This window comes from Rattus rattus, chromosome 17 (assembly GCF_011064425.1).
Source record: "Rattus rattus isolate New Zealand chromosome 17, Rrattus_CSIRO_v1, whole genome shotgun sequence".
NCBI classification, from domain to species: domain Eukaryota; kingdom Metazoa; phylum Chordata; class Mammalia; order Rodentia; family Muridae; genus Rattus; species Rattus rattus.
Genome location: NC_046170.1, coordinates 21,382,266 through 21,407,094, shown reverse-complemented (window position 1 = coordinate 21,407,094; position 24,829 = coordinate 21,382,266). Strand labels below are relative to the sequence as shown.

Below are 24,829 nucleotides of genomic sequence, written 5' to 3'. Positions count from 1 at the left end.
AGGCAACAGGTATTCATCCAGTAAGTGCAAGCAGAATGAATCAATGAAAAGAAAACAGGACTCTGTTTCCACGCGGTGGACTCTTGTCTTGTTGAGGCATAAGCACCCCTCTCTACCCTCATTTCTCCATTGTGATAGCATCAGTGCACTTTCTCCATTGTGAATAGCATCAGTCCGTTTTTCACGCTTCCCATGATAACTTAGAACACAGAAGTCTTCTCTTAGTGGATCTTGGAAAATCTATATTAACAATAAATACTTGGTTTAACACATGGACAAAAACATGCATGCCCACATAATTCAGTCTTTAAGTATGTAGAGTACTATCAGCATTCATTAACTATGTAGAGTACTATCAGCATTCATGCAAGAGTCTTTATCCACGATCAGGTTGTTAGATTGCTCATGCTCTGTGTGCCCAGCAGTGAAACGTTCAGTACTACTCATGCTACTCATGCTACTCATGCTACTCATGCTACTCTCCTGTGAACTAGAAGCAGAGGTGATTCCTTCCCAAGTATTTTGTTCAGCGCTTCTACCTGTATTTGCTCAGCGTGTCAGGCGGTCTGAGCTCTGCTAGGCACTTGGTTGCTCACAGGTGGATTTGGTGCCATGCTCAGTGGCAGGATTTAAGCGACACAGAAAGATTGATAGAGAGAGCTTGAACTTACCCACAGGGGCCCAGCACTCACTTTTCCTGGATTGCTATTTCTTCAGGATTATGTTTTGAGGTCTGTACGTAGCATTGTAGCTCAGTGATAACGATGACCTTTTCTTTCCCGGCAATCACCTACAAAAGAAATCTTGAAAACAAAATTGAGTGCAGTTGTCCCTCAGGCTCTAAGGGGATTGGTTCTAGAGTCCCTACAAACAAACTCCAGGGGTTTTCGAGTCTAAAATAGCATGGTGTTTGCACATAGCATACACATGTCCTCTACAGATTATTTATAAATGTGATCAATAGCATTCACATGTGGTGTAAGTAGTTTAAGAATAGTAAGGAAAATAAGTCTGTACAGATGCAATAAGTTTTTTCGAATACTTTTCATTTATAAATCCGTGGGTTCAGGAGTGTACAGTATTCTACAGACCCCTGACAGGAGGAAATGCAGTATTTTAAGGAAGAGTTTCCTCTTCCTAAAGCACAGGCCATGCTTTCAGACAAACAGCAGGCTCATGCGGGTGTTGACCAGTCTGAGCAGCTCAGTTCTCAGGCACCAGCCGCTTTCCTCCTCTCTGCTCATGCAGTGAGAGATTCTTCCAGCTCGAGAGCCTGTCATCTGGTGCACTTCACTTCGCTCTGACCCAGCTTACAGGCCACAGGAGCATTGAAAACTCTGCAGCCTTAGCCCCACCCTTCCCTCCTTTGAGAACCTTCACAAAAGCCCATCCCATTTGCGCCTGGCCACCTACCTGGTCTGTGTGTATAACTTAGCTGCTCAGATCTCAGACACAACATGAGCTTCGTCCACTCACTCTCACCTCAGTCCAGCTCCACTTACTACATGGACTCCCAACAGAGCTCTCTGCATGGTGCAGTGATCGCATAGTCCCCTCATGCTTTAAATCCATGGCATCAAATTAAAAATGTCACCTGAAACCTGTACACGACCCCACTTCATGTGGGGTTTCCTTCTCTCTTCATTGTCTCCCCCACCCTCTGTCTTAGATCCTGTGTACTTCCCTTGCAGCCCCACCCTACCCTGATGTTGGAGCCTTTGCCCCAGCCCTTACCTCCCCACCTCTTAGACTGTCCCTCAGCCTCCTCCACTGGCTGCCTCAGGTGCCACAAGTCACACTCAAGCTACCCCATGTAAACGTCTCTTAGTATACTCCATTTCTTGCTTCTTGCTGAGTGGGTCGGTTGTTTTCATTTGGCTCCTGACTAGAATGTAAGCTCCCCAAAGACAGGGACCTGTCTGCCTAGTTTATCTCTGTGTTGATACTCAAGCCACACCCCATTATACCTAAATTGTATAATGTGACCTTTGAGGACCTCGTAGGAAGTGTGCATGGATGTGTCCAGAGGAAACTGATACTTGGCAACATTAGTAACAAAAAGGGCCGAGCTGCAAAAGCAAGCATCTCTACAATTTACTATACGAATCTTTTAAAATAAGATATTATTTCTTACTGAACTGAGAATAGGACCCCCGTTGAAGGAATCAGAGAAAGAACTGGAAGAGCTTGAAGGGGCTTGAGACCCCATATGTACAGCAATGCCAAGCAACCAGAGCTTCCAGGGACTAAGCCACTACCTAAAGACTATACATGGACTGACCCTGGACTCTGACCTCATAGGTTGCAATGAATATCCTAGTAAGAGCACCAGTGGAAGGGGAAGCCCTGGGTCCTGCTAAGACTGAACCCCAGTGAACTAGACTGTTGGGGGAGGCAATGGGGGAGGGTGGGGAGGGAACACCCATAAGGAAGGGGAGGGGGGAGGGGGATGTTTGCCCGGAAACCGGGAAAGGGAATAACACTCGAAATGTATATAAGAAATACTCAAGTTAATAAAAAAAAAAAAAGATATTATTTCTTAAACAAAACGACCTGGGGAAGAGGAAAAGGGTGAGTCTGTGAGCTAAGCAAAGGTCCTGAACCTTTTACAGTAACACAGCATCAGAATACAATTTTGACTCTGTTCCTGGTTCACTTCTCTGTCTTTTCTCCAAGGAATGCCTGCTTTTGGTTGAAGTCCCACCTTGCTCGAGTATCTGCCAGGCTTGCATAGGTCTTCCAGTTCTGCCTGACTGTTCTTGAGGAAGGAAAATTTGTTTGGTTTTACTGTTTTCCTCCCTTCCTGACAAGCCGAGCTCTAAGTGTGTGCAGATGCCCCTTTTATGCGTCGTATTTAAGGATGATTTATGAATAAACATTAAAGAACCGGAGTTCCTATCACCTTGCATTGTTTTCTATCACCCTGCTTAGTTTTCAGAGTAGCACAGCACAGCCCACCTTGTCTGTCTGTGAGTTAACAGTGAAGCTCATGTCCGTCTGTTAGCATGAGGCCTTTCCACTGGTGAGGTGTTGCAGCTCGCAGCTGGCCATTCCTGTTGAGTGGGTGTTAGCGTAGCTGAATGCAGCTCGTGTTCTTAGTTCTCCAGCATTTTGCACATGTGAGGTTCAATTGGACCTGTGTGTGTGTGTGTGTGTGTGTGTGTGTGTGTGTGTGTGTGTGTGTGTTGCTAGCACATTGTCCCGTGGGCTGTGATGTGCTATCAACAGTGAGATGGGTCACCAACCCAGAACCAGAATTGAGAATGAGAACAACTTACCTCACACAAGCTGTGTCTACAGCATTTTCGGCCCAGTCAGTTACTCCATCCTTCTTACTACAGCTATGGTCACAGATGAGCCACAGGGAAGTTAAGGGAGGATTCAGGGTCAGTCTGTACGTTGACCTGATACTGGGTTCTCTCAGCAAATGGAGAGCACATCCTTCCTCACCGTGTGACTAGCTTCTCATCTTTTATGCAGGATGTCTGGGCCCTCTTTGACTCTGTTGTCAACTGTATTCCCAGCAAGATGTCAGTAACATCGGTCTGAGGATGGAATGAAGTAACAGGAATGAATTTTCCCCAACCGATGTTTATTTTCACTCTTAGATGAGTTACCACTGATAGATGTTTCCAATTTATTACTTATTTATACTTTTTTCAAAGTATACCAATATTATTTTAAGCCTAGTCAATATTTAATAAAACATTTTAAGAGAAAAGTGTTATAAACACTGGCTTTAACACCACCAGCCTGACAACATCCATTGAACGGGAAGATAATAAAGCTCAAACCTCTTTATGAAAATACGTGAATTATTGCAATAGAGGGCGAGCACCAAAGAACCTGAAACCACCAGAAGAAAAATAAAATGTAAGACTCAGGCCTAACATGAACTATCCATCACACATTCTTACCCCAAACTCGGTGTATAAGTGTAAAGACAGAGTAGAAAGCAAAAGGAGGGGAATACATTGACCAAAAAGAGATGAGTGTGGGGCTTCACGGCCATCCTGACTGTCAACCTCTCTTCACCTAGGATGGGCCACTTTTACTGGTTTCTACACTGAAGTCACACTGCACCTGATATGAAGCACAGCTTATTGGGAATGCAGTCAAGTTTAATTTTCCTGTAGCCGTGCCTGCTATTTAATTTAAAATAACGAAAATCAAAATATTAAGGATGAGACAATAAAAGGAACGCCTTCCTGGGGAGACGTTTCCCCTGCTCTACTGGGAAAAGCGAGCAGTTAATGAGGACTCGTCAGTTAATTTTTAATGCCTAAGTTTCTCTGAGCACTGAGGACAAATGAAGTTAGGATAAGTTCTAAGCAGACATATACCTGGCCATCTCACCTGGACTCCTCTTCCCGCCTCAGACCGATCTGTCTTTGTTCCTGGGAATTCTATCAGGGACAGGCTCAGGATGTGCTGGCCTCTGACAAAGCTTTGGTCCCTGTATGGTCACCAACACTGCCAATGAAGCCAAAGTGTAGGGAGTTTTTAGATGGCACAGATTTCTCAGAAATACGGCATGACTGTGACAGAAGCAGTTGCTAAACTGCAGGACGAACGATGCTGTCTGGAGCTGTGGGCAGACTGCCTGTGTGAGGTACATCAGCTGCTCTTCACTCGGATTCTCTTTCCAACCGCACACTGCAAAAATGGCTTCTCTGAGAACTGAATTTAAAGCAAGATGGAGAGGCTCTGTAGAGCTAGAAAGATATAGAATGCTTGACTGAGGAGATATGGCCAGATACCGTAGTGAGCCTGGAAATCTCCCCTCAGGCTGTGTTCCTCTATGGTTGTCACTGCCCTTGCGGGCTCATCCAGTTCCCAACTTCTACTTGATTTCATCAAGATTAAGTGTCCGGCATTGACCCTTGGATGTTTAGGGTAAGAGGATTCTGACTTGGGGGCCCTTGTCTCTTGCCATATTGAAAGCATCCTACGCTACCACAAGACCGAGTGCCTTGTAATGAAGTTTTGAAGAGACTATTAGGTTAACTAAATCAAATCACTGCTCGTAATATTGATTGATGATTGGAGATTTGCCTTGGCTTTAAGGTGGCTTTGGCTTCCACGCTCTACCCCGTTCATTTATATTTATTTATCTTCGCAGGTGGTGGTGTGGGAGGAGAGACGTGGGCATGCTCATTTGGGAATTGGGATCAGAGAGGGGATTCTATGTTTTTAACTCTTCTATACTAGAGGAAGTGTAAATGTTCCGTTGGGCGGTGGTGACACACACCTTTGGTCCCAGCACTAGGAGGCAAAGACAGGTGGATTTCTGTAAGTTCAAAGTCAGCCTGGCCTACAGAGATAGGTCCAGGACAGCCAGGGCTACACAGAGAAAGCCTGTCTCAAAAACCAAATTAAAATAAAAAAAGGAGTAAATGTTATCATTTATGTCTATTTATTTTTAAAGCAACTGGACTTTTAAAATTTTGAAGGCTTTATTTGTGATATAACATATTATGAATGACCTAAATGGAGTCCCTTCCTTGTCATGTTTGAGCAAGGGTCTTCCTGTCACTCATGGCACCTCGCTCATCGTTATCTAGAATTCCTTCCGTGCACCAGTCCCTGACCCTGGGCAACACTCCTGCTCTGATCCCTTCACAGTGCTTTTTCAAGTCTAAGAAATGAACGCCAATAAATAAAAGAAGTTTGAGAACTCTCTTGCCTATCAGTATTATTACTTTAAGGTCTGCTGTTTCAAGAATCCTAACCATTGTTGGTCAGTCTACAATGCCCGCTCCCTTCATTCCTGCTGTACACAACCTTGAAGCTGTGTCCCTGCACCCGGTACCCAGTGATCACCTTTCTCCAGAGCTCTTACGGAGGGACGGGCAGTTTACTCAGTCCATGAGCCGCGGTCATTCTCCAGGAGGCCTGACTGAGAGAGTGTGGTGTCCCTTGTTATTGCCAGTGGGAACAACTTCTGGGGGAAGCCTGAAGCCATGGGTAGAACTGAGCATGCACAAATACATATACACATACGTAGAATGAGGTTTAATTTATAAGTTAGCCCAGTAAAAGATTAACTACAACCATAACATATAATTGCAATAATAAGCTATAATGAAATTTATTCGTGGTTTGTGAATTGTTTATTTCTTGAATTTTCATTTGCCATATTCAGAGGGAATTTGACTCTTAAAGCTACAGAAAACAACCATGACTAGGAGAGAGAACTTTAACCTTTTTGTTTCTAATATTCTTAAGGTCGTGATCCATTACAAATTTAGCCTCTTTGATGGCAGGGTGGTTGCCAGTAGAGCCCCTTTACCTTACAGAGGTTCCCTGACCTCATTACTAATGGATCCCTGGTAACTCAGCCTGTTGTGAAATCTCACATTCAGTTATGCAGGACAGTGAGTGAATCAAAACTTAAGATTTCTCCACTATTGCCCTTATGATGACACTTTACCACCTCCTTCCAAAGCGAAAAGATGCTTGGAGCTCCATGGCTGCCATGTGTGCCCAAGCAAACAGTGTCACCAGTATCAGACGATCCTGATTTTAAATAGCTGATTTGGTCTTAAAATCGGAAGGTGCTACACTGTAACTTTTATTTCACAAGTCCTTTTGTAGGAAAGTTAGGACAGGTTTATTCATTTTTAAGTATTAATCTTAGAATTCTAAAAGCGTACAAATGGCATTTGTCTTTGGATTCACAAAAAAACTCTAGATATTCAGATGTGAATTATTTAAACTCCCACAACACATGCACTTTTGCTTTTCAAGCATGAGTTATAATTTAATTAAAAACTTCTGGTGCATTGCTAGTGTTTTAAATATTAATATGTTCCATGGATCACTTTCGATTATCTACTGTCTTGAAATTCTTGAAGATGTCAGATTTTTAAGATTCCCAAAGTCGCACTTGGAATTGTCTGTTGAGGCCAAGGGGACTGTGATAATTACACACATCCATTACTATAGCAGAGGACATAAACTTGGGGGAGGCTTAATGGGCATGTCTCGGTGACAGCCAGCAAAGAGCATTTGGCATGATTAAGGGCAGATTTGAATGTGCTTGAAAATTCACTCACTATGGACACCCAGTGGAAGTTGCACCACAAATACTGAATTCCCCAGAAGACTGGGAAGGCAGGGAAGCTTTGAAATCCACTGCGGCCATCATCCAAATTATTCTCTTCCCACTCTGTCTTTGTGCTGTCAGAATCACTTTGTGATGCCCAGTTCCACTTCCTGCATCTCAGAGAAGAGACGACCTGTTGATCTCTGTGTTTCAGATCGTCCGAAGATACATCAAGGACTGGCTCGAAAGGAAGAAACCGCCTTTCGGCGTGGTCAGCAGCAGCGTGCTTCTCATGATCATCTACACCACCTTCTGTGACACTTTCTCTAACCCAAACATCGACCTGGACAAATTCAGCCTCATCGTCATACTGTTCATAAGTAAGTCACAAGGCACGACGTCCTGGCTGTCACCCAGCCTCCCGTGCAGCGTTGGGAAGCAATTTCATGCTCTCTGCTTGGCTAATATTGTTTACTCGCTGACTTGACTTTATCTCTATGTTCTTTAGAAAGACATCAGCCCTGCATTTGAGTCTTACTCTAGTCCACTTTCTGATCTTTAGTAGTACTGATAGGAGAAACTAACTTGTGTTACATCCAACCCAATCTGTGTAGCAATTCAATAAGTCACCAAATTAGGTTAAACTCAGTTTGGCCTCTCTCTTTTAATATTTATTTATTTGTTTTATGGAAGTACAGTGTCACTGTCTTCAGACACCAGAGAGGGCATCGGATTCCATTACAGATGCTTGTGAGCCACCGGGTGGTTGCTGGGAATTGAACTCAGGACCTCTGGAAGAGCAGTCTGAACCTCTGAGCCCTCAGTCTGATCTCCTATGCTTTCGAAAGGACTTGTGACATATGATGTTATTGTATATTTATAATAATTCCACTGCATTGGACAATATGTGAGTTTCCCATCACAGTTTCTAGTGGAGTTTTATAAAGAAATGGTCCTTTGCTTTTCAGGAGCAGCAGACTATAAATGTCAGTAACTACTAAAGCTTAAACAACTCTGTATTCTAGTCATCCTGTAATTCCAAGCGTGACTTTTATTAATAGTGTAATACCAGATAATATTTTATCATTGAGATGAGTTGTTTCACGGTGTGTGTTGTGTTGACGTTTGTACTGTTCAGCGCCCGCTGTAAGCAAGTCCTTTTAAAGTGAGCAAATGGGATCATTCAATCTAAGATCATTAGAGAGGGTTCTAGATCTTCCGAGTGCTAACGCCATCGGCTGTACGTGAGAACAGCTTAAGGCCAGCCATCTGTGCCTCTGTCCGGCTAGCCGTGTATGTTGGCTGAGTAGTGTTTGAATTCAAACAGGCTAGGTCAAGCGCAGCAGGCTGCAGGAGCCTCCCATGGTGCTGGTCCCCACTCACCCACTGTCTTGTTCTGTCTTTTCCTCAGTAGTCTCCATTCAACTGAGCTTCATGCTTCTGACTTTCGTCTTCTCCACACGGTAAGTGATTTGGTATGTCCCAGTGGCTACTGTCCTGCACTTCCTACTCTCGCTGACCGCTTTCTCTGTGCTGCCTTTAAAACTGCAGACCTTGCTGAAGGGCTGGGCCCATGTCTCATCTCCCTCATGAGCTCTCACAGCCCCTTCATTCTCCTGGCCTCGTTGGCAGCTTTCTGCCGACACTTCCAAGCTGAGACCTTCTGTCTGGGCTTTCTCCTATATCCCCAAGTTATCGTTTTCCTTACCCTGTACCTATTGTCCACGACTGCCTTAGCACAGTATTTAATATGCAATTAGTCTTTTTCTGTGAGCCATCCTCTTCCACCTTATGTTTAAATATTCTATCTTACATTTTTTAGCTACTTCATCACATAAACAGTGTATCTTGCTCATGTCCTCCCCTTTCATGCCCTCTCCTTTTGGGTCTGTGTAACCACTGAGTCCCATTAGCACCAGGGTTTGCCATGGCGGACCATCTTATTGGCTTGATCTTATGCAGGCAACCATGGCTTCTCTGACTTCATAAGTGCAGCGGCCATTTTATGACCAAAAGACAGCATTTGTAGCACTCTACAGCTCTTACATTCCCCCCTTCTCTTTGACTCTCTGTGTCTCTCTTTCTCTCTTTCTCCCTCTCCGTGTCTGTCTGTCTGTCTGTCTATCTGTCTATACAGGGTCTTACAGTGCAGCCCTGGCTGGCCTGGAACTCATTTTGTAGACTAAGCTGACTTCAAAGTCACAGAGGCACTCCGCCAATCCAGCCGTCTTTTCTTTTTGCTGAAGCCTCCGTCTCCAGTTACTCAAGCCGGACTCCTTATGTCATTGTTTTGTAGATAATCACCTGAGTCTGTCACACACATTCTACTCCCAGCGTCACTTCCCTCACTCAGGTTCCAGATGCCTTGGCAACTACATTTCTAGCCTCAACTTCTTTTGATACATTTCTTTATGTGTTTTAGTTGGTTGGGTGGGTGGTGGGTTTCTCCTTTGTTTGGTTTTGGGTTTGGCTTTAGAGGGTTTGGGGGGGGTGTTTTATTTTGTGTTTGTTTGCTTTTGAGACAAGGTTTCTCTGTGTAGCCCTGGCTTCCCTGGAAGTCACACTGTAGACCAGGCTGGCTTCTACTCACAGAGATCTGCCTGCCTCTGCCACCCAAGTACTGGGATTAAAGGCAGGCGCTACCACCAGGGTCTTACAGCCTAAGGCAGGCGCTACCACCAGGGTCTTACAGCCTAAGTCAGGTGCTACCACCAGGGTCTTACAGCCTAAGGCAGGCGCTACCACCAGGGTCTTACAGCCTAAGGCAGGCGCTACCACCAGGGTCTTACAGCTTGCAGTGATTTGGGTCCTGATGACCATGTCATTGTTCTAATATCTCCAAAGTCTGGCCAGGCCCTACAGAATGAAGCTCACCTTGTGAGTCTGTTTTGCAATTTTGAGAGACCGTATACACCCATTCTGCCTAAGCTTTATGTTGAGGTAAAAGTTCTGTTGTCTCCTAGAAGAACCTCATGCTTTATGATTGTGTCTGTCACTGAGGCTCTCCCATGCACATCTTGTTGTCCATGTTCTAGTCCATCTTTCTTGGCGCGCCTTGGCTTCCCAGGATTGCAATGTGTCACCATGTGCCACCATGCCCAGCACATCCCTCCAGTTCTTAAAGGCCACACTAAATGCCCCTTCTTCCACTGGTGGAATTCACTCAATACTTATCACTTATGCCTGGGAAAGGAGAAAGTTGTCAGAGTGCATGGCTCAAGAAAAGAGATGACTCTAGTCCTGCATGACTTTACAGAGTAGACATGTGCTCTCTGAGGGCTACCCTCAGCCAGCCTGTGGTCAGACAGCAGGGTGTGGAGTGGTAGGGTTGGCTTCCTGGGAGAGACAGTCACCGAGAATGGCTCTCGTGTGAGAACCAGCGACGATGCGATACGTTAGCACACATACAAAGCAGGAGGTGGTGGACGGGTCAGAGGAAGACCCAGACGGGCCCTGGTTGTGAGAGAGGTGCACTGGATCAAGTCCCCAGGCCCATGGGCTGTAGGTGTTCACAGTGAGTTCTCACAAGATGGACGTCTGGGCTCACATGGGTTCTCGATGTTCTGCCATGTTTGTGAGAGGAAATGTCGAGGCCTCACACTGGGTTCTTGGATTTTGAAGCATTTGATTTACCTAATTGTTCAGAGTCAATTAAAAAAAAAAAAGAATTGATTGCTATAATTTGAAGTATTTTTCCAAATTTGAAATTATGATTTATGAAGTAAAAATAAATCCTAGAGCAATTAAGACATAGAGAGAAATATGTGTGTGCTGTTCCTAGTGGCAGAAGTAGTTTTCAAAGCTAGCCATCTTGTCAGATGACATACTTTGTAGATATCCCCTTAGTGATTGAGCATTTCCTGTACAACCATCCTAGTTTCATTTCCTGCTGCTGGGATAAACGCCCTGGCCAGAGCAACACAAATGAGACAGGTCTTATAGGGCTCAGGGTTCCAGGCTCCAGTCCAGCACTGAAGGAAGTCAGGAAGCAACTGGTCACATTATACCCACAGTCAAGGAAGTCAGGAAACAACTGGTCACATCACACCCACAGTCAAGGAAGTCAGGAAACAGCTGGTCACATCACACCCACAGTCAAGGAAGTCAGGAAACAACTGGTCACATCACCCCCAGTCAAGGAAGTCAGGAAACAACTGGTCACATCACACCCACAGTCAAGGAAGTCAGGAAGCAGCTGGTCACATTATACCCACAGTCAAGGAAGTCAGGAAACAACTGGTCACATTATACCCACAGTCAAGGAAGTCAGGAAGCAACTGGTCACATCACACCCACAGTCAAGGAAGTCAGGAAGCAACTGGTCATATCACACCCACAGTCAAGGAAGTCAGGAAACAACTGGTCACATCACACCCACAGTCAAGGAAGTCAGGAAGCAACTGGTCACATTATACCCACAGTCAAGGAAGTCAGGAAACAACTGGTCACATTATACCCACAGTCAAGGAAGTCAGGAAGGAGCTGGTCACATCACACCCACAGTCAAGGAAGTCAGGAAGGAGCTGGTCACATCACACCCACAGTCAAGGAAGTCAGGAAACAACTGGTCACATTATATCCACAGTTAAAGAAGTCAGGAAGCAACTGTCACATCACACCCACAGTCAAGGAAGTCAGGAAGCAACTGGTCACATTACACTCTCAGTCAAGGAAGTAAGGAAGCAACTGTCACATCATACCCAGTCAAGGAAGTCAGGAAGCAACTGGTCACATTACACTCTCAGTCAAGGAAGTAAGGAAGCAACTGTCACATCATACCCAGTCAAGGAAGTCAGGAAGCAGCTGGTCACATTACACTCTCAGTCAAGGAAGTCAGGAAACAACTGGTCACATCACACCCACAGTCAAGGAAGTCAGGAAACAACTGGTCACATCACACCCACAGTCAAGGAAGTCAGGAAGCAACTGGTCACATCACACCCACAGTCAAGGAAGTCAGGAAACAACTGGTCACATCACACCCACAGTCAAGGAAGTCAGGAAACAACTGGTCACATCACACCCACAGTCAAGGAAGTCAGGAAACAACTGTCACATCACACCCACAGTCAAGGAAGTCAGGAAGCAACTGGTCACATCACACCCACAGTCAAGGAAGTCAGGAAACAACTGTCACATCACACCCACAGTCAAGGAAGTCAGGAAACAACTGGTTACATCACACCCACAGTTAAGGAAGTCAGGAAGCAACTGGTCATATCACACCCACAGTCAAGGAAGTCAGGAAGCAGCTGGTCACATTACACTCTCAGTCAAGGAAGTAAGGAAACAACTGTCATATCATACCCAGTCAAGGAAGTCAGGAAGCAACTGGTTACATCACACCCACAGTCAAGGAAGTCAGGAAGCAGCTGGTCACATTACACCCACAGTTAAGGAAGTCAGGAAGCAACTGGTCACATCACACCCACAGTCAAGGAAGTCAGGAAACAGCTGGTCACATCACACCCACAGTCCAGAGCAGAGAGCAGTGCACTATGTATGATGCTAGTGCTCAGATAGTGTTCTCTACTCACAATCCAGAACCTCCTGCCAAGAGAATAGTGCCACCCACAGTGGGCAGATCTTCCTCCTCAATTAACTTAGACAAGACAGTCCCCCACAAACATACCCATAGGTCAGCCTACATAGACAGTCCTTCATTAAAACCCCATTTTTCCATATTTATGAATTGTGCCAAGTTTAGAATTAAAACCAATCGTTAAAAACCGTAGGGGGGGGGAGGTTGGGGATTTAGCTCAGTGGTAGAGCGCTTGCCTAGCAAGCGCAAAGCCTGGGTTGGTTCCCAGCTCAAAAAAAAAAAAAAAAAAAAAAAAAAAAAAAACCGTAGAGGGTGGGAATGGGACTACTGGAGGAGGGGCATTGTGACTACTTCAGTTAAACCACTGAATTATTAATGTACAACAGACTGCTCTTTCATTAGGACCTGGTCTTGAAATCTGCTTCGCTTCCATATCCACTGTGCTTTGAATTTTTCCTAGCCCACTGTTATATGTACATGTTCCTTGGCAAACCACACAGTGGAATAGCAGTATTTATGTGCCCATCCTCCAGGGTGATGGTCTTTAGCCCAGAAGTAGCCTGTTAAATATTGGGCAGTTTTCAACAGAATAAAATTTAGGAAATGGCTTTCATGCTGTTTCTTACTGAGAAATCTCATAGTCCATCAGGATCTGACTCAAGGAGGAAAGATACCTGCCCCCGACCAGCCCTTGTCCACGGGACTGTGTGAATGATGCTTCGTGTAAATGGACGGCCACCTGATGATACTGCTACGTCTTAATGCTGTTTGTCAGAGGAGGACCCATGTTTACAGTTTAATGTAGGAACTTGCCTAAAAGTCAGATTGTCCTTCCAAGTAATACACCTAAAGTTGAAACCTTTTTTATTTCGTGTTTTCAGAATGCTTTACCATTCACCATTGTTTTAAAATGTATTTCAGTTACTTTTGAAATTCATAATATTGGGGCTGGAGAGACGGCTGGGCAACTGTGACCGTTTGCTCCTCTTAGAAGACTGGAGTTTGGTCCCAGCCCCCACACTAGGTGGCTCACAACACCTGTTAGAGGTGGTAACTCCTGTTCCAGGATCTGATGCCCTCCTCTGGCCTCCTGGAGCCTGTACTCAGTGTGTACATAGCGCGCGCGCACACACACACACACACACACACACACAATTTAAAATAATAAAAATAAAACTAATACCCATAATACGTATTTCACTTAGGGTATTTGTAAACAATGTTTAGATGATTTCTTCAAAATCATACAGACACACACAACAATTGTCACAGGCCCCAAGGTCTGTAACCGAGGTCTTTTGGGGGTCTGTTTATTTTCTTTTCCTACTTCTGCTTCTTTCTTACTTGTAATTCATGAAATCTGCCTGTCCCCCATCTCTTTCTCCCTCCCCTGGCTCCCCCATTTCTCCCTTTTCCCTTTCTTATCCCTGCCCCCACCCTGTATTTATTTTTTGCATACCAGCTCAGTTAATCTAGAATCAGTCTGGGCCTGAAAGGAAGCTCGTGTCCCTATCCAAATCCTTCCCTTGTTCCTACCGCGCATAGCTCCATGCTGAAGATATGCATTTGGTAGAAAGAGAGACCTAGTGGGAAAATTGAGCTTCCTTGCCACCCCTTGCCTCTCTAATTAGGGTTTCTTCGGGTCTGGAATGTCACCATTCCAAGGAGCACTGAAACTGCTGGCAAGCGATTATTCTACACTCCCATTTGTCTGTTTGCAGAGTAGCGCTAGGTCCAGAATCCCAACACCAGACTCCAACGGACTTGAGTTTCAGCCTTGCACAATATGCTTGTAATTTTTGCTGCCTTTTCCTTACGAAAAATGACAGTGTGTATCTCATAAGGACACCGAGAGGTCACAAAACCCTTGTCTTGCAGGCCCAAATGCAAAGTAGGTACTCAGTAAATGTAAGGCTCAGTAGGACACTTATGTCATCCAGATAGCTTGTCACAGTGAAATTCAGTACTAGAAAGAGGGAGTTGGCTGCCCTGACTGGGCTGCAGTCCAGTGTCCTTTCTCTGCCACAGTTGCTAGGAATGAGACTTGACCGTCAGTGGCAGGTCAGCCATACACAGCGAGCGCTCAGAACTGCTACAGCTTTGGAAGCCTGTCCCAGTTCTGTTGTTTGGTGTTGATATTGAAAAGCCTTAGGGAAAGAAAGCAGTAATGGTTAGACTGTACGGAGGATCCTGTAGTAGTCACTGGACTGAAGAAGGGAGTCTGTGTGTACATGCCAGTCTCACCACAGTCGCGAGAGGAGCAGCTGCCGGGAGAAGGGAGACGGGGCTTAGTATTAGTTCCACAGCTGCGTACATTTGGAAGTGAGAGGGAAGCTCGTCTAGTGCCACACAGATTGTGACCAGTGAGGTGCCAGGGTCTTGGTAAAAGGCAAAACAAAGGCCAACAAAGGGCGCCTCCCAGGGATGGTCCCTGCAGCACAGGAGACAGACATCCCTGTCTCCGAGGACCTTTTCTGCCCCACATTCTGTGTTTCTGCTAGAGAAACCTGACGTGTCTTCCTCTGTGGGTACAGAGGAAGACAAAGTAAATATTACGTGGAAACGGCTGATTGAAAGCTTTGTTAGAGAGAATTCTTAAGAAACCAGTTGGGAGGAAAGAAGCACCTCGGGGGGAGACAAAGTGATCAAAAGAAACGATAAAAGCCGGATAAAAAGAAAATCAATATTAAAGAGAGGTGCGGCGGGTTCAGAAATGAGAGGAACACGAATGCTGGAGTTCACACACAGATGCTCACCGCTGGCGACGAGCACAAGTCCCCCCGCCTCAGTACAATGATGGGACACCCTGGCTTGTGGTGTGTTGTGCTCGTGTGTCTTGATGCCGCCCTCTACAAAGTGTGGACGAGGGTGGGCTCTGGGCCGGAAACTGCTCACTCCCATCCAGTAGATTCTGATTTTTGGTTTTGACTTTTGTTCTCTGAGAAGATGAATTGGCCCCAGAATTTGGGGCAGGCTGCTTCCTCCTTTGTGACTTTGGGTGTGCTGGACTTCTGGCCCCTCTTCAGAAGAAGCAAGACAGAAATGCCACCTCCTTCTGTGGCTGTCCTGAGAAGACACACGGACACAAAGTGCTTGGAAAAGGCCTCACTCGTCCTCCTCAGTGGAGGACTACCCGGGTGTTTGCTGTGGGTGCTTGGCCTAAGATCCGTACTGTGCAGCCAGTCACTGGGTAGCTGGACTCAGAGGACAGCACTCAGTTTCTATCCTGAGGCCCTGTCCTCCCTCCTGCTGTGGAACCCACCCTAGCTTTAGTCTCCTTTCTGGAGCAGAACAAAGCAGCAACCCCAAGTGTCCTCTTGAGCCACACTGGAAGGGAGAGGGGGTGAGCTCCAGACCAAACAGGAGCCTCCTGGACCCTGCTGGAAATGAAGACACAGCCCAGTGCTCTGAGTACACTGCTCTGGGAGAGGGGCGGAGTGGGACCTTTGCAATTGATTGACATCACATGAGTCTGTGGGAACGTCCACACAGCTCGCACCCAGCAGTCACAGGTGTCCATCCCTTGGAGGGAAGCCTCTTTAGTTCGCCTCATGGCCTGGAACTCTGGTGAGTGGAAGGCCTGCCCTGACATGAGTCACTCCTGTGTTTTCTTTATTTTTTCACTCACCTTGTTTTTCTACTTTGCTTCCAGCTTCAAAAAAAAAACCCAAAAAACAACTAAGAAACTCCTTTTACCCCTTTATCTGGTCCTCTTGGGACTGTTGGGAAGCCTAGATTTATCAGCTTTGTCATATTCATTTCTCTCTCCTCCCTCTCTCTTCTTCCCTCCCCCCCCCCCCCCCTCCCCCACCCACGGTCCCTTTAAGAACTCACCCCATAGCATCAGTTCCTTGACTCTCCACCCCAATGGCTACCTCCTTCATCTGCCTCTCCATCTAGAATGCTCACCGCTTCCAGTGCCCCACAACGTCTTCCTCTCTACAAGTAATAGGATAAAAAAGATGTCACAGCACTTACGTATGTAAACTCTCAACACACATTTGCATTCATCTGCACAGAGGCGAATGGCATTATCCTGTGGGTTTGAAATCAAGTGTGCTCATCCCCAAAGCCAGAGCTTGACAGCTCTTGGGAAGGAGCACCCCTTGGAGAGTAGCATCGGACCTTCTGGTCACTCAGACTCCATGTGGCTACGTCCTGCTCTTCCAGCGCACCTTCCAGCTCCCCACGATGGCCGCCTTCCCCATCTTCAGTCTCAGCTGGTTCTGTTTATGTGGCTACTTCTTAAGGACAAGTCTGACCATATCGCTCTAGTGTTCTGTGTGTCTCATCTACGTCCACTCCTGGGCCAGCATTCCTGAAATGAGCTCTTTTCATTCTTCAACGTGAAGAATCTGCTCTTTGCCAACTGCATCTGGCTCCAGTCAGACCTCCTGGGAGGGTCTGTGGCTGCACTGATACAGCCCGCCCACCCCAGGGGCAGGCTAGTCTTCTCCTCATGACCACCCCCCTCTCCCCTCTCCCTTCCCTCATATCCGACCCCGGCTTTACCAGCACTATTTATCTTTACCCCTATTCTGTCATAGTTCAGGTGTTTGCCCCAGAGTTCCCTCCCTGTTGGGCTCACCACAGGAATAAGGGGATAAAAATGTCAGTTATGCAGTGATGTTTAAAGAACAAGAGGAAAATCACAGCGCAGACATAGAGTCCGATGTGAGACAGGAGGGCTGTGTGTTGCACTCCAGCGCTGTTCATCTGTGGACACCGCAGTCCAGGGAGGGACCTCAGCTGATGCAGAGAGAGCCTAGAGGGAATGCTTCAGAGCCATGAGCAAACCTACCCCACCCCGCAGAGGAGACCAGGGCTGGTTCCATATTCTCTTGCTGCTCTTGAGTACTTAAGAGAGGCCTCTAACAAACACCTTTCCTCCAGGGAGTATTCAAACAGGAGGTAAGAGCTACTTAGAGATTTTTCTAAATAGGGATGAAGATGTTCCTCCCATCAAAAGTTACAAATGGGGAGAAGAAGCTACTAAGGGAAATATAGTCTCCTTCATTTGAAACCTTTAAACATTGAATGGACAAAAAAACCCCAAACTAACAAACAAACAAAAACTCCACATTGGATGGACACGGGCTTTGGGGACAAGCTCAGGTCATTGGTATGTAGTTGACTTTGAAGCATTTTTTGGTAAGCTAACTCTTGTTAGAGTTCAGCGCACAGAATAGGCAGACTACAGGAATTATACCACCTATAGGAATTGAGAGTCAGAGGGAATATTTTATCATCATCATCGCCATCATCATCATCACCACCACCACCACCATCATCATCATCATCATTCTTGATTCTGGCTCATGACTTTCTGAACCTTTATAAGTGGGCATAGAAACTTCCTCTAAATAGAAATCCGGACAAGGCTGGGATTTTGGTTCATAGTAGCCTCTGTCACCAGGGCTAATCAGCAGGATGCTGACATGAAGAGAGGCACATTGATAGAGGATATGGTTGGCTCTTCATACACGTATTTGTAAAACTCCTCCCCCTCTCTCCCCAGGAATAACTCGGGGTTCACACCAGCAGACACAGTGGCTATCATCTTCTGCTCTACACACAAGTCCCTCACCTTGGGTAAGTGACTCACCGAGTTAAAAACTCCTACTACCCTAAATAGGTATGAAATTCAGAAACTGCTCAAGTTAAATGGACAGGACTGCCCATTCGTTTAGACCAAGAACAGCAGCCAAGGGCAGAGACCCATTGATATGCAGTCTGATATTTGATCAAACCAATTTCCGAGGGCCTAATTAATAATACAGGGCTTAGCTTAGTTTGTAGTCATGTTTTCTACGTGGTGAAAAGTGACCAGTGCAGAATGCTAGCCTAAGGTGGTTGGCCTCAGAGACCGTTTCTGAAAACGCAGTTGGCAAAACCTTTCTTTGCATGGCTCTCGAGTTGCCCCTGAAAAACATTTGCTTTTTCTGGGAGCTCACTGTTACTGTAGTTTGGTGACTGATGTTAGTGTGAACCTCAGTTCTTAATATAGTGTTTTCTACAATGGCAATTTAGCTATGGTGACTCGATTGTATTGACAGTGATAAAAAGGAAGTAGTATTTATTTAAAGGAAAACATTGAGAAGAAGAGTGCTAATGTCTTCCTTGGCTTATCCAACTTACTGCATTTTCCCAGTGACCTCAGTGACACCTAGAACCTGTGTCGTTAAAACTCAGGAAGTAATCGGGCACTCGTTTGTGAACTCTGAGTTGTCGGGGGATTGCATAAAAACTCGAATTGAAAATCCCTGCACATTTGAAGTGTGACTCATTTGAGACAATGAGGAACCATAATGTTGCTTTGAATTTGCTCACACTATAAACATTCCTTTGTCAATCAAAAAACCTGGATAGATTTTCATGTTTTTATAAATTATAAGTAAAGCTCTCTGATGGAGTCTTTGCCAGTTTTATTAAGTTTGGAAACTAATTTCAAAGTGAGACGCATCCTTCAAAGAGTAGTTCCTACTTCTAGATCCGAAGTCTCTGTAGTCACCAGACCTAAGGAAAGAGCTTTGGGGTCTGCATTCCAATCCCGATGATGCACTTGGCGTTAACTCCCTGAACTTTGCATCTGTAAAATGGGTTAATGACTACTCTGGGTATTACTGTAAAACTTGCAAGCTTTGCTAAGTCCTCAGCAGAGTCCTTGGTGGATGACCAGTCCCTGACAGAATGTGGACAGTCACTGTGCTCCACAGAGGTTTCTAGAGACTGTCTGGGGACTCATCCCACAGCTGGCTCAGCTGCCCAGCGCTCAGTGGCCTCCATAATAGTGCTGGTAGCCCTATTAATGCCATTAGTTTAAATGTGTTATGCCAGGGTTCCAATCACACGACCCTGTCATAGACGTCCTGGACTAGCTGAAAGAAAGCATCTCTGCCCCACATATTGTTATAGACACCATGTAGGATATGCCAATCCTTGCCCTGACTCAGGTCGCTCTGGTCCCCTCGGTGCAGCTCACTGCTTCTCGTTGTCTCAGACAAAGCACCCTCATCTCCACACACACCAGGGGCTGACTGCTGGAGTAGACTAGGAAACCCAGTAAGTCTGCTCACTGTGCCCATGTTCACAAGCCTTCTCCTGGAGTCCTGATGTCCTACGGGGGGCTGGAGGGGGGGGATATGTCTTTGTTTGCAGTGACCACAGTGACCCCAGCTGCAGGCCAGTCATTGTCCAGATGGAAATGTTTTGTTTTGGAAGAACATCATGTTCAGTGTGGAAAAAAAAAAAAATCACATTTCAGAAAGTAGAAGGAAATTTCACATAATATCACCCACAAATTTTTTTGTTTTTGTTTTTACACACAAAGATGAAATACAACAAATTATAATATAGCTGCTTGGCATTTTAGAAATACATCTTCTCCTGTGTCAAATGCTGTCATAATATTTCTCCCAGTGATTTTACATTCACACACACACGCACATCTCAAGTAAAATATATTAAAGGAAATTTAGAAATTACAGTTTATGACTCTACCCAGTTCATATTTAAGAATAACCCATTCAGGCCACGTGGTACCCATGTGACTGGTGCGGATTGGGAAGCCCCCTCAGTCCCCTCCATGCCTATGCTCACCTTCGGTTTATTTTATTGTTCTCACCTCGCCCTGTCTTGGTCTCTCCCATGTGCTCACATCTACACACGTGCTGTATTTGATTCATTGCTTTTATTAGCGCATTTGCCATTGATTGATTAGTTCTCCGTATTAGTACTTTTTCTATTGATTGATTGCAGATGAAGTGACTATTTGACCTTTAATTATGAGGCTTCCTATTGGAAATGACATTGAGCTATGGCCTCACATAATCCATCTGGAAAACCTGACGTGATGCCGTTCCCTGGAGCTGGTTCACTAAGGAAGGAAGCCTGAGGAAGCGCAGAGCTATCCCTGTGCTTCGGCTGAGACAACACCACAGGGCTTGTTTGCCGCGCTCCTCCAGCTCCAGCTGGGGTCGGAGGCAATTTCAGGATGGCAGCCCTTGCTGTGGGTTGCCATAGAAGCCAGGAACTCTCACTGGTTATTCTCCAGTTTGATGGTGGTGTTAGTGTAATAACGAGAAGGTGTTTTACATAGCAGAGATTGAAGAGCAGCTCAAGCTAGGAACGGCTCAGTGCACAGTCAATAGATTTCATCAAGAAAGAGATTAGATCCCAGATGTCCTCTGGAGTTGGCATTTTACTTTTATTTATCTTTTTCTCTCAGGGATTTAAATCGCTTGGCTTTTCTAGAGTTTCAGCATGTGTCGAAAACTTTTCTAGCTACACCTCAGGATGTTTGAGGTCCTTAAGTCCTTACACTTCTTAACAGTTTGTAATTTAAATAGCAAAATAAAAGGATATCATCTCAGTCCAGATCAGCTATTCACAGTCAATAATGATAGTCCCATTTTTTTCCGTCTTTGTAAAAGCATTCCTGAACTGAATGTGCTCTGTTTAAAATAGAAACTATTTCATTATCAATGGCTTATAAATGCCACTTGTGTAGAAAGGCAAACCGGGGCAGCCCGGCCTCACCCATACTACATTCTGAGTCTGTGACCCCTGCTGAGCAGTGGTAAGAAGGTAATAGCTGGAAGCTAAAAGAAGGAAGCTTTTAGGATTCAGGAGAGGGTGGGGAGAGCCCAGGCGGGATTCTATACTAGCTCCCTGCTCCCAGTGCTGAGTAACAATGCTGGCTCTCGGTAAGAGCTGAACAAACCATGCAGCTGGGGAACCATTGCCACAGTGAGACGTACACATGGTGCCTAGTTCTTCCAACTTTCAGTTTCCGTAGGTCTGTTGTTGATGTTTCCCTCTATAAAAGAAATCTTCCTCTTAGGGGTCCAAGGGAAAGTTCTTCAAAAGAATGGTGTCTCACTGTTGCAGCTGTAGCTGCTGCCGGAAGAGGTTAACAGATGCCCTCTCGGGGCTGGGAAGATGCCTCAATAAAGCCGTGCCTTACGCGATTGAGGACCTGGGTTTGAATCCCTAGAAGCCATGTGAAGCTGCCTAGTGTGGTGTGCATCTGGAATCCAGGACTCCTGTGCTGAGGTGGGAGGTGGAAACAGGAGGACTCCCCTGCCCCACCCCACCTCCAGGAGCTCCAGAGCTAGCTGTCAGGACAGTTATCAAAGGTCACTCTCTTACTTTACCTGTGCTCAATGGTGTGCCCCCTCCCCCAACACACACCCCTATGCATCTCCAACACACAAAGGTTTTTTTTCTAATCCTCACACTGTCACATTAAGAATGCTTAAGAGAAATAAAATCACAAAGCGACCTTTTATATTCAAGTTTAATCGGAAGCTTTTCAACATGGTGAAGAATGAACTTCAGCTAGAACTGAAAACGTGAACAACCGACTGATCCCTTTCCTAAGACAGAAGTCAAAATCACAGAACTCTGCAGATCTGGTAGCCTCTTTCCCCCAGCCTAACTATGATTCTGTTTGCTACACGAGGGTCGTTTGAACTGCCGCGGAGTGGGGCATCACTTGAGGGTTGTTGAACTGCCGTGGAACGGGGCATCACGTGAGGGTCTGTAACTACTGGCTTATTTTGCATATGACAAAAGAGAACATAATTTAACTCAGCTCAGATCACATAATTAACAGACGCTGGTCCTGGGTATTGTACGTATAAGACTGTGGCGTGGATTTGAATTGTTTTATTAATTATTTATCAAGAAAGTTATGAATACATTCCCCTCATAAGACATTTTTAGAATGCTTAACATTTCTAATTATTCTTTTAAAAAACCATTATTTCCATGTGGCCCAGTTATGATCTGACACTCATCTCTGGTTTTTCTTTATTATAGTGGAAAACATACTATTTTCAAGTGGGTCTTCTTTATTATGTGCGAGTATCTCCACGTGTGTGCCCTTGTAAGTGTATGTATGCACGTGTGTACAGGCACCCACAGAAGCCAGAGGATGTAGTGTCCCGCAAAGCTGGAGTTGCAGGCGTTGACAGCCGCCTAATGTGGGTCCTGGGACCCCAGCTCTGCTGCTCAGACTTGATCAGCAAGCGCTCATAACCGCTGAGCGCTCTCTCTAGCCTCTCACATGGGCCCAGACCAGCCATCTTCCCTTTCAAGAGGGAATGCAGTCGGCAGTCCCTCCTCACCAGCTACAGCCACTGAGCCTCTGAGAACAGACTGCTGAGATGGAAACCCAGAAGAAGACACTGATAATTAGAGCTTAATTAGAGCCACAAGTCCCTCCCATCTGCAGTCTGCCCCTAGTCACAGTTCGAAGGCCAGGCAGTGTGGTGGTTATTCTGTCTTGGAGATGCCACTGAAATTAGGGACCCAGAAGATTTTTATCACCATGCTAAAGAAAGCTAAGGATAGTCTGTCCTGTGCCTGCTTTGTTTGTTTGTTTGTTTGTTTGTTTGTTTTGTCTTGTTTCATTTCCTTTTTTAGAAGTAGGAGAGAGGGCGTACTTTCTCTCATAAAGTATATTTCTCAGAGTTTGGTCGGTTTTACACTCAATTTGATGTCACTTTTGGTGTAGCTAGATTTTTGTGAACTTTTTAGGAAGACCCAGGCTTCTGTGCCCCAAGTATGAGTTTCAGGGTGAGGAAGCCTCAGGAGTTTCAATGGCTGAGCTTCAAGTGTTGCTCGCTCTAACGCCATGCCAGGTACTCACTCGCTCAGCTGCCCGCACTCCAGGGCCTATGCTCCACCTGTGTTCTGCACCAGAGACCAGCAAATGCCTACAGTTAGGAAGCCATGGGAGAAGGCGCCACCCTTCCCAGTGCTGACTGTGACGCCTCTGGCTTTGGGTGTCTCTCACTGAACTTCTACTGAAATTTCTGACCTTTGGGGGGGAAAAAGTGACGTATATCAATTTTTGAATTGATATAAAATTTTCTTTTATATTTTATTGAGCTTTGCTTTTAATTAATTGTTCCTATACCTTTCATCTATCTGTTCAACATGCTTTCAATAGGAGTAATCAAACAACTGCCATTATCAATTGGGTACTTACCAGGGAAACCACGTGCTTCGTACTGGTAACAAGAAATAACTTCCTGTAAAATACTATTGTGCGGGCTGCTTTCAGTCAAGGTTGGGCACGCACTAGTCAGCTGCGACTCCAGCACCAGCTGTTCCAACAAATTTTCACTGGCGAGTTCAGATCTGTCCTGCTGCATAAGAAAGGACATACCCGAGAAGCTGCGAGGGCAGATACTGTTGTTATCTGGCTCTCTAGCAAATAGAGACCTTGCTAATTAGCATAATGAACTCAGAAAGAGGATTGGATTGGTGCAATTACGACCTTGCTACTTTGCGTGATAATGATCATAGGTGGGCTACCATTGATATCCCTGTGGACAGCCTAGCACTTTAGAAACCCTGCCTGCTTAAGAATCAAGCAGGTCCCACAGCCTGCACACGAAACCATTGACAATGCCAGAGCTTGACCCACACCTGGTTTGGGGGTCACTCCTCGGGAGGGTCTGTGCCTGCCTGAGACTGCAGGTTGTCGGCAGCCTGATCTGACTGGCTGTCAGCTCCCGCAGGCTCCCGAGAGTGTCAGGAAGGACAGAACTAGGTTTGGGTTACAGCTGTGGTCTCTCTTCTCCTGCTGAGTCTTAAAGTCCTCTGGGGCATCTTTGACTCAGTAACCTGCATAATCTTTCACCAGAGCAGGGTTCTACTTGCAGTTGTCCCCTTTAGCTCAGTGGCCAGACAGCCACCAGTTGACTGTACAGTGCCACCTTAGGTTAAATACTGTTTCCCATTGTTGGTCTGAAATAAAACATTTTGTTGCGTTCGTTAAGATACCTGCTCACAGGAAGATACTGATAGGCTAATTATCTTCTTTTCAGTTTACACCAGTTGTTCAAAAGAAAAAAAATAAATACAACTTCTCCTGTGAAGAAAGTGGCTTTGCTCCCATTACCCCTGCAGGTAGCAGTGGCCCCCAGAGAAATATGGTGAGAACTAGGATTTTCAGATGTGTCACTGCCTAATGTTTTGCAAGTGAGGTCCAGCCTGGCAAGGGGGTTCTGTCCATAAAATGTAGTATTTTTAAATGGTCTCAGCTGAAACTTTCAGGTTTCCTTGCCCTAAGTATAGTTTTCCTAAGAAAAGCAGAAGTATCAAAGTTTGTATAGCCTAATTAATAAAAGAGTCAAAATGGAACAGTCAATTAAATTAAAATTAAGACTATTTCTTCAGATGGGGTTGGGTGGCTCCTGAGGCCTCACACTTACTGGGTGAGGGAG

The 24,829-nt window shown here is 45.5% G+C and overlaps 1 protein-coding gene across 1 annotated transcript in view; it reads left to right on the top strand.

Moving 5' to 3' along the window:
* The window catches only part of Slc10a7 (solute carrier family 10 member 7), a 227,328-nt gene that overhangs the window by 182,998 nt on the left and 19,501 nt on the right, over positions 1-24,829 (top strand). Inside the window, exons 8-10 of the mRNA XM_032887391.1 lie at positions 7,263-7,428; positions 8,460-8,511; positions 18,109-18,182. Of these exons, the coding sequence (XP_032743282.1) occupies positions 7,263-7,428; positions 8,460-8,511; positions 18,109-18,182 (292 nt within the window). The remainder of the gene's footprint in view (positions 1-7,262; positions 7,429-8,459; positions 8,512-18,108; positions 18,183-24,829) is intronic.